This window comes from Mustela lutreola, chromosome 8, assembly GCF_030435805.1.
Source record: "Mustela lutreola isolate mMusLut2 chromosome 8, mMusLut2.pri, whole genome shotgun sequence".
Lineage (NCBI taxonomy): Eukaryota > Metazoa > Chordata > Mammalia > Carnivora > Mustelidae > Mustela > Mustela lutreola.
In genome coordinates, this window is record NC_081297.1 from 56376685 (window position 1) to 56389069 (window position 12385).

The 12385-nt window shown below is 56.2% G+C and overlaps 2 protein-coding genes across 12 annotated transcripts; one reads left to right on the forward strand and one right to left on the reverse strand.

Moving 5' to 3' along the window:
* Positions 1–142: 142 nt before the first annotated feature.
* On the reverse strand, positions 143–9339 carry MBD6 (methyl-CpG binding domain protein 6). 11 transcript variants are annotated; one of them, XR_009356650.1, is made up of 15 exons: positions 7215–7507; positions 6123–6186; positions 5810–5946; positions 5404–5506; positions 5118–5280; positions 3842–4891; positions 3004–3665; positions 2575–2728; positions 2226–2401; positions 1686–2099; positions 1527–1594; positions 1252–1315; positions 947–1112; positions 616–679; positions 143–357 (listed from the first exon to the last, which is right to left on the reverse strand). XR_009356650.1 is itself a non-coding variant. In XM_059184827.1 (13 exons), exons 3-13 carry the CDS (start codon positions 5920–5922, stop codon positions 1038–1040), a joined length of 3042 nt encoding a protein of 1013 aa, XP_059040810.1. In that variant the 5' UTR covers positions 5923–5946; positions 6123–6186; positions 9266–9339; the 3' UTR covers positions 143–1037. The 11 variants fall into 11 exon arrangements, 5 of the variants coding, with proteins under 5 accessions (XP_059040810.1, XP_059040812.1, XP_059040809.1 ...); XR_009356649.1 differs by having other exon boundaries at positions 943–1112; XR_009356648.1 differs by having other exon boundaries at positions 143–679.
* A 189-nt stretch (positions 9340–9528) lies between these two features.
* On the forward strand, positions 9529–12169 carry LOC131838558 (DDIT3 upstream open reading frame protein). The gene is made up of 2 exons (XM_059184837.1): positions 9529–9591; positions 12120–12169. Exons 1-2 carry the CDS (start codon positions 9529–9531, stop codon positions 12159–12161), a joined length of 105 nt encoding a protein of 34 aa, XP_059040820.1. The 3' UTR covers positions 12162–12169.
* Positions 12170–12385: the final 216 nt, after the last annotated feature.

Below are 12385 nucleotides of genomic sequence, written 5' to 3' on the forward strand. Positions count from 1 at the left end.
TTGTTTCCTGGGGAAGAGGCAGCACTGAGACAGACCTCCACAGCCTAATAGGCAGCCTCAGCCCCTCTCTGCTACGAGAGGATTTAAACTGTAACCTGCTCTTACTAAAGAACTAAGGAAAAAATGAGTACAGAGTCAGAGCCAGAGTTTCAAAATATTCTCATCTGTTAAATTAAGAGTGTCTCCCATAGAAAAGCAGTGGAGGCCCCACAGGGCAAGTACAAAACAGAATTAAAACTCCCAAGGGTCTTGTCTTTACAAAAGAAAAGGCAGGAGGCAGCCCCTGGACAGCGGGTCGTGCTGGCCGCTCCGGTTGGACCATGTTGCATAATCCTCGGTCGCATCATCACAACGTCTCTGAGCATTCCGATGGGGGAGAAGGGGCAGTGTAGTGTGTGTGGGAGGAGAGGCCCAGTGGGCTCTCTGTGCCCCCTTACCCCCTTTTAGATCCCAGAGGAAAGTAGAGGGAAGCTGGCTACACCTTGAAATGAGGCTATGTGTTTCAAACCTGGGGACAGGGGTAAGAGGGGGATCTGTGCTTTGAGCAACCTGAGCCAGAGGCAGAGGGGTGTTGGAGGGGTGAGGGGGGAATGCATGATGCTTATTGCTTTGTACCTTTCACTGGGAAGGAGGGCAGCAGCCAACAGTAGCTCACAGGTTTGTAAACTGAGCCTGCTGGCTTCAAGAAGGGAGGCAATGAAGTCGAATTAAATATAAAAGAGTCATTTGTGCAAAAATAACTTAAACAAATAAAAGACCTGGGGAAGGGGGTGTTCCCCTTAGCCTGGTGGGGAGAGGGCCATATACCACCCCCCCAGGCCTTTTCAGTGACATGGCTTTGGGGGGGAGGGGGTGAGCTTCCCTACCCCCTGCAATGGCTCAGGATGGGATTGTAGGGGAAGGGCTTGCATTTGTGCTCTGAGTGGGGAGTAGTGCCCCCACCCACTGTCCACAGGTGCAGGTGGCTGGCAGGGGCTCCCAAGGCTCAGCACTCAGCTCTCCCCAATCAGGGTCAGATCCAGCTCCAGGTATGGCTGCTAAGGGGCCAGTTTCCTCCTCTTGTTTTTGGCAGGACGGCCAGGGCGGGCCCGGGGAGGCAGAGGGACAGCCGCCTATACAAGAGGGGAAGTTGAAAGAAGTGATCAAACAGCTAGGTATCAGGAAGTCTTTTATTTTCTCCCCACTCCCTCTACTCCTCTTCTCCTGCCTCATCCCTTACAACGCCCCCCGCCAACCCTGACACACACTTACGCGGGTTGTAGGGCTGGGGTCCAAGGTAACGTCCTGGCGGGAGCTACTGCTGTTCCGGGTAGGGCTGCAGTAAGGGCACGGGTGATCAGGAACGCTTCCCAAGCACCGCGTGAAGCTCAGAGTTTGGGTGGGAAACCTTCTACTTTTGGATAATAAAGGCATAATATCCCCATCCATATTTAAGTTTGTGCCTTTCTGAAAGTCAAGCCACTCGAGACATTTCTATAAACCATCAAATAGCAAAAGGCCAGGATTGGGGTAGGCCCAACACTCACTTGTATTTTCTCCTCCGGCCACGACGAGACTTTCTGACTACCCCTGGGGGCACCTGGGAAAACACAGACTGTATGTGTAGGAAAAATTAGGAAAAGGAACCGTGTTCCCAGCCTTTCCTCAGAACCCTTCAGCCCAAACCTCCATCACCCCACACTCACCTTAAGGTCCTCAGAATGGGGTCCAGGAGGGGATGGATCCTTGGGCTCAACACCCCCTTCAGCCAGCTCCCCATTATGCTGCCAGTGGTGGGTCCTTCTTGGGGACCGTTCCATTTGTCCATTGAAGCCACCACGTGCCCCCCATTTGAGGGCCAGTCGGCCAGGCTCTCGCCGGCTACCGGGCTTTCGGCCCCGGCCTGGCCTGGCCTCACCATTAATGCCCCTAAGACCCCCTCCTCCCCTCCGGCCCCGTTTCCCTGACCCCCTCCCAGTGAGCAGCTCAGGGACTGAGGGGTCAGGAGAACTGTGGGGTGGGGCTAAGGCACTGAGGGGAGGCCGGGCAGGCTCTGGTTCCAGGGCTGAGGTGGGGCTCTGAGGGGGCAGACAAGGGGCTTCTGGCTGCTCTGGAGGAATCTGCAGGCAAAAAATAAAATCTTAGTCCCAAATATGGTCCCTTGTCTACTGTATCTCAAAACATCCACTTCCAATTTGGGAAAAAATTCTGTCCGCAACACCCCACCCCCCACCCCCAACACATACCCTCACCTGGAGACTCTGTAGCAGGCAGGCTAGGGGACTAGAAGCCTCTGAGAGGGGTGGAGGAGCTCCCCCCCCAGGGAGGAGCTGCAGCCCCAACTGGCCAGAGAGAAGAGGGCCAGGAGGCTGCAACAGGCTGGGGAGGGCTCCAGGGCTGCTGGTCAGCGAAGACAGATCACCTATGGAGAAGCTGTAAGGTCAGGCATCTCCCTCTGCAACCCAACCCGGCTAGGCTGAACAGACCCTATTTACCTCTTAGGTTTAACCCCAGGATCAAAAACTCCTCCCCAAGTCATCCAGCTTCTCCTCTACTTCCTTTTTTTCTCTTTCACACGTTTTCCCTCAGACTCACCCAGCAGGCTGGCACTCAGCAGAGGGCTAAGGAGTTGGGGGGGTCTCCCTGAGTTGGAGGGGGCCTTGCCCAGAGAGGAGGCCCCCGGGTCAGTAGTTGCCGTGGTGACACTGGAGGTAGGTGGTCCAGGTTGGGGGGCACTCAGGACACAGGGCTAAGAACAAAGACCAATTATGACACTATGTGAAATAGTTCATAAACATACACTACTTTCACATATACGATCTCACTGAAGCCTCACGTGAAGTAGGCCACGCTTATTAAATACAGACCCAGTTCCTGCAGCCATCCTACCCCCAGCCAAGAACTAAGCCCTCCCCAAAGGCCCTGAGGAAGAGCTCAGGCATGAAACCGAAAGCCTTTGATTCCCAGCTCCCATCCCTGATTCTACCTCTTGTTCTGTCCCACCCACTCACCCCCTATCCTCACCTGGGGGGGTGTCCCCGAGGGGGGATCCAGGCTGGCAGCCAGCAGCGCAGAATTTAAAGCTATGAGGGTGGGGGGGGCTGAAAGTGGGGGGAACAGAAGGGGGGGCAGGTCTCCCAAACCTGAAAATGTCTCCCCACTTGGACCCCCAGCTCCCTCTGCAGATCCCTCCCCATCCCCAGCTGTGGGGCCCAGGGCCAACAGGGGCAGGAAAGAGGCAAGGAGGTTGCTAGGAGGTGCAGAAGGGGGTGGAAGAAGGTCTGAAGGGGCTGGTGGAAGCAGTGAAGCCACCAAAAGCGAAGGCCCTTCAGGCTCGCCTGGGGCTAGGGGAGGGCCAGGTCCCCCTGGTGGGGGTAGCAGAGGCTCAGGGGGAGGTTGTCCCCCTCCCCCAGCCAGCACACCAAATAAACTGTGGCTGAGCAATGGAGAAGGTGGAGGCTGCCCCAGACTCAGAGGGAGAGGCAAGGCCCCTAGCATCCCAGGAAAGCCGGCTCCACTCAGCGCCAGGCCCTGCTCAGGACTAGGGAAAGGGAGAGCCTCCCCACCAGCTAGGGGAGGCAGAGGGCAGGCTGGGCCCGCCCCCATCCCAAGCCCTTCAGATGGGCTTTGAAGCACAGGGCTGGGGACCAGGGGGGCTTTGGAGGCAGCTGGTGGGGCAGGGGCACCTGCAAAGGAAAAGAGAAATTCAGCTCAAGGGAGGACCTTTCTCCCAGCATCCAAAGAACCCAACCTTCCTGCCTCCAACCCAGAAAACCACCAAAGAGCTCTCTAAACTCCCCTAAGTGCTTTGGCTGCCTTTTTCCACCGGGAGAGGAGGAAGAGCTCTACCACACTCACGTACCTGGCACACTGCTGAGGCTGCCACTGGTGGTCCCAGGCAGGGAGGGCGGGATAGGGTGCCTGGGCTGGGGAGGGCTCCCTGAGGAGAGGGTTGGGGGAGGAGGAAGGTGTGCATCTGACCCCAAAAGGTTAAAGCTTCCATCAGAATGGGAAGGGCCAGGGGTGGGGAGTCCCAGCAGGGACAGCACAGAAGGGAGAATCGGTTGGGATGGCTCAGGGAGAGGAAATGGTTGGGGGACAGGAGCAGGGGCCCGAGGACGGCTCCTTCTAGGGGCTTGAGGGCCTCCCCCTTCTAGCAATCGCAGTACAGTTGGGGGTCTGCGGGGACGACGCTGAGAGGGACGAGGTGATGAGGAGTGGGAAGCGGAGGGTGTCTGGGCACGGGGCCTTCGGCCCTGTAAAGTGCTGGGAGGGAGGAGTGGGGGATGCTGTGCCTTGGCCGCTGCAGAAAGTAGGCTGCTAGCAAGGAAGGGAGGTGCCCCGGGCCCCTCCACCGTGGGGGCCCCTCCTAGGGGTCCCAAGACCAGGGGCAGGTGCATAGTGGCTGAAGACACTGGTGGCTGAGTGGCAGGACCAGGGGGGCCAGGGGGACCAGGGAGATTATTGCTTGGGGGCAGAGGAGGGGGCGTTAAGGCATCACTACAGTGGAAGAGAGAAGGGTCCGAAGGTGGTGAGGAGGAGGCATGGGGGGCTGGAGAAGAGCCCAGGTCAGGGGGCACCAGGCTGGAGCGGAGGGCAGCTCCCCAGTTGTAGGAGGGAGCATTGAGGCTGATAGCAGGTTGAGGAGGTGGGGCTGGAGAGGGAGCATTGCCCCTTGGGAGGAAACAGGGGCTGCTGCCTCCAGAGGGGATTGGGTCAGGAAGCCTTGGTGGTGGGAAAAGCCCCCCAGGGCCTGCTAGAGGGGGGAAGGCCTGTGAAACTGAGGGTGGTTCTGGGGGAAGGGAGCCAGGACCCCCATTAAGTGGAGTTGGAGGAGGGACTCGACAGGGAGGGAGGGCAGAGGGGGGCCCTGGGGACACAGTGTGGAACATCTGGGGGCTCGCTCCCTCTCCTGCAATAAATGAGAAATGAAGGGTCAGCCTGTGGCTTCCCTTCCAACAACTTTCTTTTGTCTTCTCCATCCCATATCCCATAAACTCCCAACCTCCCTGTGCCTTCCTCTCAAGCAACTCCCCACTCCACCCTTCTCCTTGCTCCCTCTCATAGAGCTCCTCCCACCATCCCTCTTCCAGGCCCTTAAGTCTTCCTCAGTTATCCATAAAGTGAAGAAGCCTCACCAGGAGAAGAGTGTGAGCAGGTGGTCTCCATGCTGCGGTACAGAGTTGCCATGGCAACGGCTTTCCGCCGGTGGTTGCACAGCTTGGTCATGTCCTCCTCTGATGCGGGCCCCACCCCGGCCCCACCCGGGGTCACCGGGGCCAAAGGGTCAAAGTTGAAAACCTGTAAGGTGGGAGTCATGGGCAGGGCCCCTGAGAGAGTGGCAGAAGAGCTACCACGGTCCGTGACTTGTATTAAGTCTCTTGGCTTATCCCTGTATTCTCTGACACCCCTCACCACTCTGACCTTGGGGACATTGAGTGGACACTCCAGACCGCACTTGCAGGTCCCATCGCTGAGGAGGTAGCTCCGGGTTTGCTCCAAGGAAGACAGCTCTGTGCCACTTGGGCTGGGAGAGCACAGGGTCAGAAAAGACGGAGTTAGTTGATACTGAATCAGAAAACCATACCCAAAGGACAGTTCCTTATTCAAAGACCTTCCTAAGAAAGACACAGGATAAAGAATGTGGAAAGAGAAAGAGGCAGAACATAGTTAAAGGGCCAGACATACACAGAGCAGAAAGGCTGACGAAGGAAGAACAGAGGAGAGCAACAGGGTATCAGAGAGCTGGGCGCTGAGAGGAGAAGCGGGAGAGAAAATGCAGGCACTGAAGGGCCTGGGGATAGAGCTCTGGAACTCTGAGGAGCCATACCTGATATAGCGCACAGCACCCTCTCGAACACAGCGCTGCCAGCCGATGGGGACAGATGTGGCCACAGGGCCCCCAGCTCTGTCTGCTCCACTGCTCTCATTGCCCCCATTCATTGTGTGTAATCAGCTCCCACGTGCCTGATAACACAGACATCCATGTGGGCATTAGGAGGATTAAACTGCACTGGGTACCTGAGGGAGTACTCCAGGAAGGCAAAGATTGTGGGGGGACCCAAAAGAACTCAGGGGCATGGAGAAACCCTTGGAGAGCTGGGAGAGAAATGAAGAATTCGCTGCCATCCCACTGTGGCTACCTGAACATCTCTGCAAACATTGTGGGGTCCAGTCTAAAGCCGGGGCCTCCGGCTTAGCCCACACCTGCAACACAGGAAAGAGAAGAGACTGTCAGAAACCTGCCCAACGCAGAAGAGAACCAAAGCCCAGGACACTCTCAAGGGTAAGATCCTTAACCCTCTGAGGTAAGTGCACACACAGATCTCAGGGATCTGCTGGCTGAGTCCACAACCATCCTTTCCATATACAGGCCCTAGGAAGCAGAGGATCAAAGCCTCAACTCCCAGGGACCAGGGAATCAGAGCCCAATCCCTAGACATAAAGGGCAAGGCCCCTTTGTCCCATCAGAGCCAGAAGACTTCACCCTGGAGTATGGGCAAATTCCCATAACGCCAAGACACTAGGAAGTTTCCTAGAGTCTGGGCCCCTGCTGTTCCCTACCCCCAGGAAGATCATATAAAAAGTACAGATTGCCCCACAGCTCACCAGGCAATTGCCCAACTGCCCTCTGGGGTGGTACCAACGGAACCCCCCATGCCTGCTCCATTAGACAATCACTGATCTAGTTCATTTGGATTTTCTTAAGAAAGGCTGGAATTATAGCTGTCTTCTCCCAGAGTTGAGAAGCTCCTGGTTTCTCCCCAAGCCTCAACAGGGGGATTCAGCACCTCCTACCCCACTGGCTTCAGACTGGCTCCCAAAGGGACTCTCCTCTGATATGTGGGGACGCCCCCCCCAACCCTGCAAGTATCCTCTCCAACCTCACCATCGCTCCTACCCTACACAGGCGACTTCTAAACTTTCCCTCTCATAACAAGGCGCCCTGTCACCCAGCCTGCTTCCCTCAGCTTGGGGAGGAGGGGAAGGCGCACGAAGTAGGAAGGAACTTGGGGAGAGGGCGGGCGGAGGGTGGGCGAAGCACTGTGGGGAGGGAGGTGAAGAAGGCAAAAGTCAAGCATTGAGAGGGAGAAACGGCGGGGGCAGGTGAGGGCGGGGGAGTGGGGATGAGGCCAGGGAAAGGGGCCGAGAGGACGCGGAGGGGGCAGAGGGTAGGGACTGGAGGGGAGGGGAGGGGGAGGGGCGGGGTGGGGGGGGCCGGGCCCTGCACTCACCGCGGCCCATGGTTCGGCCGGCCCCGCCCTGCGCAGTCGCGGCCCAGAGGGTGAGTGGGAGGGAGTGGGAGGAGGGTCGGTGGAGCCCGAGCCTCCGGTACGGCCCCGGCCGGTCCTAGCAGGAAGCGCCGCCGCCGCCGCCGCGGATCACCGAGCGGCCTCCCGCGCATGCGCCATGGGGGCCAGGGGCAGCCCTGGGGATTCCGTTCCCAGAAGGCACCGCGCAGGCTGCTGCCGCCGCCGTCGTCGCCGCCGCCGCCACCGCCGCAGCCGCCGCCGCCGCCGCCGCTGCCCGGACGGGAGAGGGGCGGGGCCGGGCCCCCGCCCAGCGGACAACGACGAGCCAACAGGAGGGGCCGCAGTGCGCATGCGGGAGCGCGCCTACCCCTCCCCCACAACCCCCCATTAATCCCCAAGAGAACAAACACCCCACGCGGCCCCCCCCCCCTCCGCGGAAGGATCTGAGCCTCTTCCCAGGCCACTGGTGGCCAATCCTAGCCCTCCCCGGGGAGGGGCCCCTTCCAAAGCCACAGTCTGTTGGGGGAGCCAGGAATGTCAGGTCCGGGAGGGGCCGGCCCCAAAAGATGAAAGTCGCGACTTGCCCTGCCCCGCCCCAAAGGCTTCCCGGCTAGTGTGCTGGGACTTGACCCGCCTCCCCAGGTCAACATGTCACAACACGACCTCAGCCTGTCAAGTCACATGACCTTTGCCTGTCACTGACAACCTGGTCATGTCTTCGGGCCAGGAGAGACCATCTGGTCCAACACACCCCCCACCCCCATTTACAAAAGGGGAAATGGAGGTCTGGAGCAACGGAGCAGGCCTAGCCAAGGACCTGTCACTGTCACACCACCACCTAAACCTGCCTTCCAGCCACAACCGACCTTGTGACAGATACTATTTAATTCTGGCTGCCCCCACGAGGGTATGACAGTATATGTAACTGGCCGCCACATGGCATCTTTTTTTCTACCTAATGGCTCAAGAAAAATACTTTGCATTTTTTTTAATACTTTGCATTTTAAGTGGTGCTTTTCACTTTTGTTGAAGCACCCTCCAAGTTCATACTTCTCCCATTTTACCTTCACAACTCATTACTTTTATTTACAAACAAGAACGGCTGAGGCAGAGAGAAATTAGGTGGCTGGCCTAGGATCCCTGGGCAAGTGGGGGGGCAGGTGAGGCTAGAATCTGGGCTCCTGACAAAGCAGTCCAAGGCAGTTGTGCGCGCAAGTGCACCCAATGTCCCAAGCAACAGGGCGCTAATGCAGCCCAAGCACCTAGGAGGCAGGAGGCTTGAGCACTGGCTCCTCACGGCAGGGAGTCACAGGACTTGCGCGTCTGGTCGGGTGAAAAGGGCGGGTCTTGATCTTTTGGTGAAGAGCACCAGAGCACCGTGGGGTGGAGGGGATGACGCGTGGGGAAACAGTGCGAATCGCATCCACTGGGCAAGGGACATGAATTCTGGCATGCTGAGGGCGCATTAGAAACTTCACCAAGATAGAAGTTAAGGGTGCTTTTCTGCGAGGAGCTGAAAATGACTATCAAAAGTATTCAAGTTCCTCGGTCCCTCTGGGGGATTTAAGGGGCTAAAAGACCTCGAGATTCTCAAGAAGAATACTCGAGAAGACGTTAGGCAGTCCTGTGGCTGGATGCAAACTTTCAAAGGAGGCTGGTTTAAAAGACCTTGTGCCTATTAAATGGGAGGGAACCAAGCAAAATGGGAGTCCCTTATGGAGAAGGTGCAACAGGGGCTAATGCCAGGTGGGCGTAATAAGAACTCCTGAGCAAGACAAGCTGCCCTGAGGCTTCTTAGGCAGCAAAGGGGCAGCCACGGTTGATAGCCGTTGAGGCCGTTGGGAGCCGGGCGCTGGCGCCCCGCCCTCTCCTCTCCCCTACACCACCACCACCCCCCGCGCCTCCCACCACCCTTGTAGTCCCCTGCGCGTGCGCGCGGAGACACCGGTTGCCAAACATTGCATCATCCCCGCCCCCCTTTCCTCCCCTCCCCCTCCTGCTCTCCCCTCCGCGCGCGCGCATGACTCACTCACCTCCTCCGCGAAGCCTCGTGACCCAAAGCCACTTCCGGGTCCAACACAGCGTCTACCACCAAGCGGGAGGGAGCGTTGGGGGCGGTGCCGCGCGGGCTTCTGAGTGGCGGATGTAAGGGGTGAGGCGGGGCCAGCGCCGGTGTGCCGCGTTCTGACTGGTAAGCTTCTGGACCCACCCCTGAGAGGAGGGCAAGACCTTCTTAAAAGATCAGTGTTCGGCGCTACCGAGGTCAGAGGCTTGAGTCTGAGACCCAGGTAATATCATGTTGAAGATGAGCGGGTGGCAGCCACAGAGCCAGAATCAGATCCGGAACCTGAGGAGAGAGGCGAGTACTGATCCCCCATCTACTTTTTACCCTCCTATTCTTGGGGAACACTGGCTGGCCCCTCAAAGTTGGGGCATATGCTTTTTAGGATGTGGCCCCACCCCTTCCCCGATGAAGTCAGCGACAGTCCGAGGGAGGGATGGGGAGCATCCTTTATTTAGGAGTGGTGCTCACAGACCTCTCTTCCTTCGGACGGTAGTGTCACCCCCACCCCTGCCCGGAGCATGGGCCTTGCTCGGTGCCATTGGGCCAAGGGGTCCGGATGCCCTCGGAAGGTTTATCATCTTCCGTTGCTGACCCCAGCCCTCCTCGTTGGGCCTGTCCGGTGGAAGGCGGAGCAACAGGACACTCCTCCACGTCGAGAGGCCTGGAAGACCATAGTTCATGACTCTGACTCCCGTTTACCACCACCAAATGCCACTACCCCTACCCCACCCCCAGTCCTGTCTCAGCCCTAGCTGGGGTGAGGGCCAGAGTGGCCACGTCGATAGCTGGGGCTCCTGGATCCTCCACAGGACAGCCATTCCACACCCTAATGAAGAAGAGAACCTTAAGGAGACTGACCCAAGACTGAGGGGAGGGGTGCCGATGGATAGGGAGCGGAGATGGGTTTTCCCATTCCCCCAGAGGTCCTTGGGCCTCCTGCACAAGAGAGCATCCTGAATTTCTTAAGTGTGGGAAGCCATTTGGGGTCTCCCCAGTGTACGGTCCTTCCCCTGAGATAGGTCCCTGCCTCTTTCCCCTTGTCCTGTCTCCAACTAATAATCTGTGTGTGTAACCATTGCATCAGGCCAGCCCCCTGTTTGGCTTTGCAGCCCTCTGGTCTGGGACTCCAGTGCTGATGAAAGCAGCATCCCACACACTGGAAGGCAAGGAGGTTTCCCCAGGGAGGACAGCCCTGAAGAGAAACACTCTGGGCGATATTGCATCTCCAGTCCCTAGGGATAAGCAGCTGCTGCTCTGGCTTCTGGGCTTCCTCCTCCCTTCCCTGTAAGAGACCAGGGAGAATTTGTCCGTGCTTTTCTTACAAGTTACTTATCATGCACCTACTGTGTGCCATGCATTTCAGGCCCAGGATATATCCATGAACAAGAAAATCTCTGCTCTAGCAGAGCTTACATTTCAGTGGGAAAAGGTTCACGGTGAACAAATACAAGTGCAGTGGAGAAAACCCAAGCATGGAAGGGTAGCCAGTGCTCAGGGTGGGGTTACAGTTTTACCTTGGATGGCTAGGGATTCTCTCGCATTTAAATGAGGTGACATTTAAAAGATCTAAAAAGAAGCAAGGGAGTAAGCCACGCAGGTATGTGAAAGGAAGAGCTTTCCGGGAGAAGGAACAGCAAGAACAGAGGTCCTAGGTTGGGAGCATGGGAACGGGAAGAAACAGGAGGCCAGGTGGCTGGACTAGAGTGACTTAAGGGGGAAAGTGGTCAATGAGAAGAGTAGATTGTGTGAGGTCTGCGAAGCCATTTTAAGTACCTTAGCCTTTAATATTTGTGAAATCGGAAGTCATTGAAGGGTTTTGAACATGACAGGACCTGACAGGTTTTAAAGGCTCATTCTGGCTTTTTGTTGGGAACGGACTTGGGGAAGTGTGGCAAGAGCAGAAACTGGGTAATCCAACGGAGAGGATAATAACTTGATCCAGATTGAAAACAATGCAACTGGGTTGTGGGTTTTTGAAGAATAAGTTTTAAAATCTAGCTGGTGGTTTGACTGTGGGGTGTGACTGAGGAATCAGGGACAGTGCTAAGGCTTTTGACTTAAGCAAGTAGAATTGCCATTTACTGATTTACTGTCCTCAGATGAAAATGGGGGTACCTACATTTCCCCCTCCGGAAGGGAAGATGACCAAAATTTGTCTTTGGACATATTAAGTCTGAGACGCCTTTTTAGATACCCAAAAGGAGATTCAAATAAGCAATTATGTAACACAGTTGGAGGTCCCAGGAGACACCGAAACTCGAAATGTGCATTTAGAATATGTCAGGGTGTGAGTGGAATTAGAGAAATACCACTTGATTTTTTCCCTTCCCTGTAGTCCAGTCCTTACCCCGGCAGGTTTGAGGCCTACCTTGAAGCCATGGAGTTGGCCATGACTTTTCTTTTTTCTTTTTTTTTTTTTTTTAAAGATTTATTTATTTATTTGACAGACAGAGATCACCAGTAGGCAGAGAGGCAGGCAGAGAGAGAGAGGAGGAAGCAGGCTCCCTGCTGAGCAGAGAGCCCGATGCGGGACTCGATCCCAGGACCCCGAGATCATGACCTGAGTCGAAGGCAGTGGCTTAACTCACTGAGCCACCAAGGCGTCCCGGCCATGACTTTTCTATTATGTAATTGGGACTACAAATGTCAGCCACTAAAAATAAAGGTCAGGCTCTCCTCTGTCCTTGGAAATGACTGCAAGGACCCTGACCGTCTACACCCTCAAAGACAGGAAGTGAGGAAAGACCAGCAGGAGGCTGGAAATAAAAAGAGCTGCCTCTCTCCTTCCAAAAATGGCTAACATCTGTCTTTGATCCCCACAGTGTTCCAGAAGGAAGTGTATCTTCATACATCACCACACTTGAGAGCAGGTAATTTTACCATCCCTTTCCCAAAACCAATTCTTAAGAGATGCTGCTTAGGGTCCCTGTACTGGGGCCCTACTAAGTTATGAAAACAGCTAAAGAAAACAGGAGAGGAGGATTTGAATCTGAGCAGACATTTGCTGACAGGCCACATCCATCTTCCTGGCCTGCCCCTATCTAGGTGACCAAATCACTATTCTTAGAGCATGTCCTAATTGAAAGCT

Bases quoted from the DNA above. Each gene is read 5' to 3' on its own strand.
- MBD6 (XM_059184827.1), bottom strand. From the start codon at position 5,922: ATGAATGGGGGCAATGAGAGCAGTGGAGCAGACAGAGCTGGGGGCCCT. The intron at 2,729-3,003 runs GTGAGGATAGGG...CTTTGTTCTTAG, and splicing joins CCTCGGGGACACCCCCCCAG to CCCTGTGTCCTGAGTGCCCC. The intron at 2,402-2,574 runs GTGAGTCTGAGG...GCTTCTCCATAG, and splicing joins GCTGAGTGCCAGCCTGCTGG to GTGATCTGTCTTCGCTGACC.
- LOC131838558 (XM_059184837.1), top strand. From the start codon at position 9,529: ATGTTGAAGATGAGCGGGTGGCAGCCACAGAGCCAGAATCAGATCCGG. The intron at 9,592-12,119 runs GCGAGTACTGAT...TGATCCCCACAG, and splicing joins TCCGGAACCTGAGGAGAGAG to TGTTCCAGAAGGAAGTGTAT.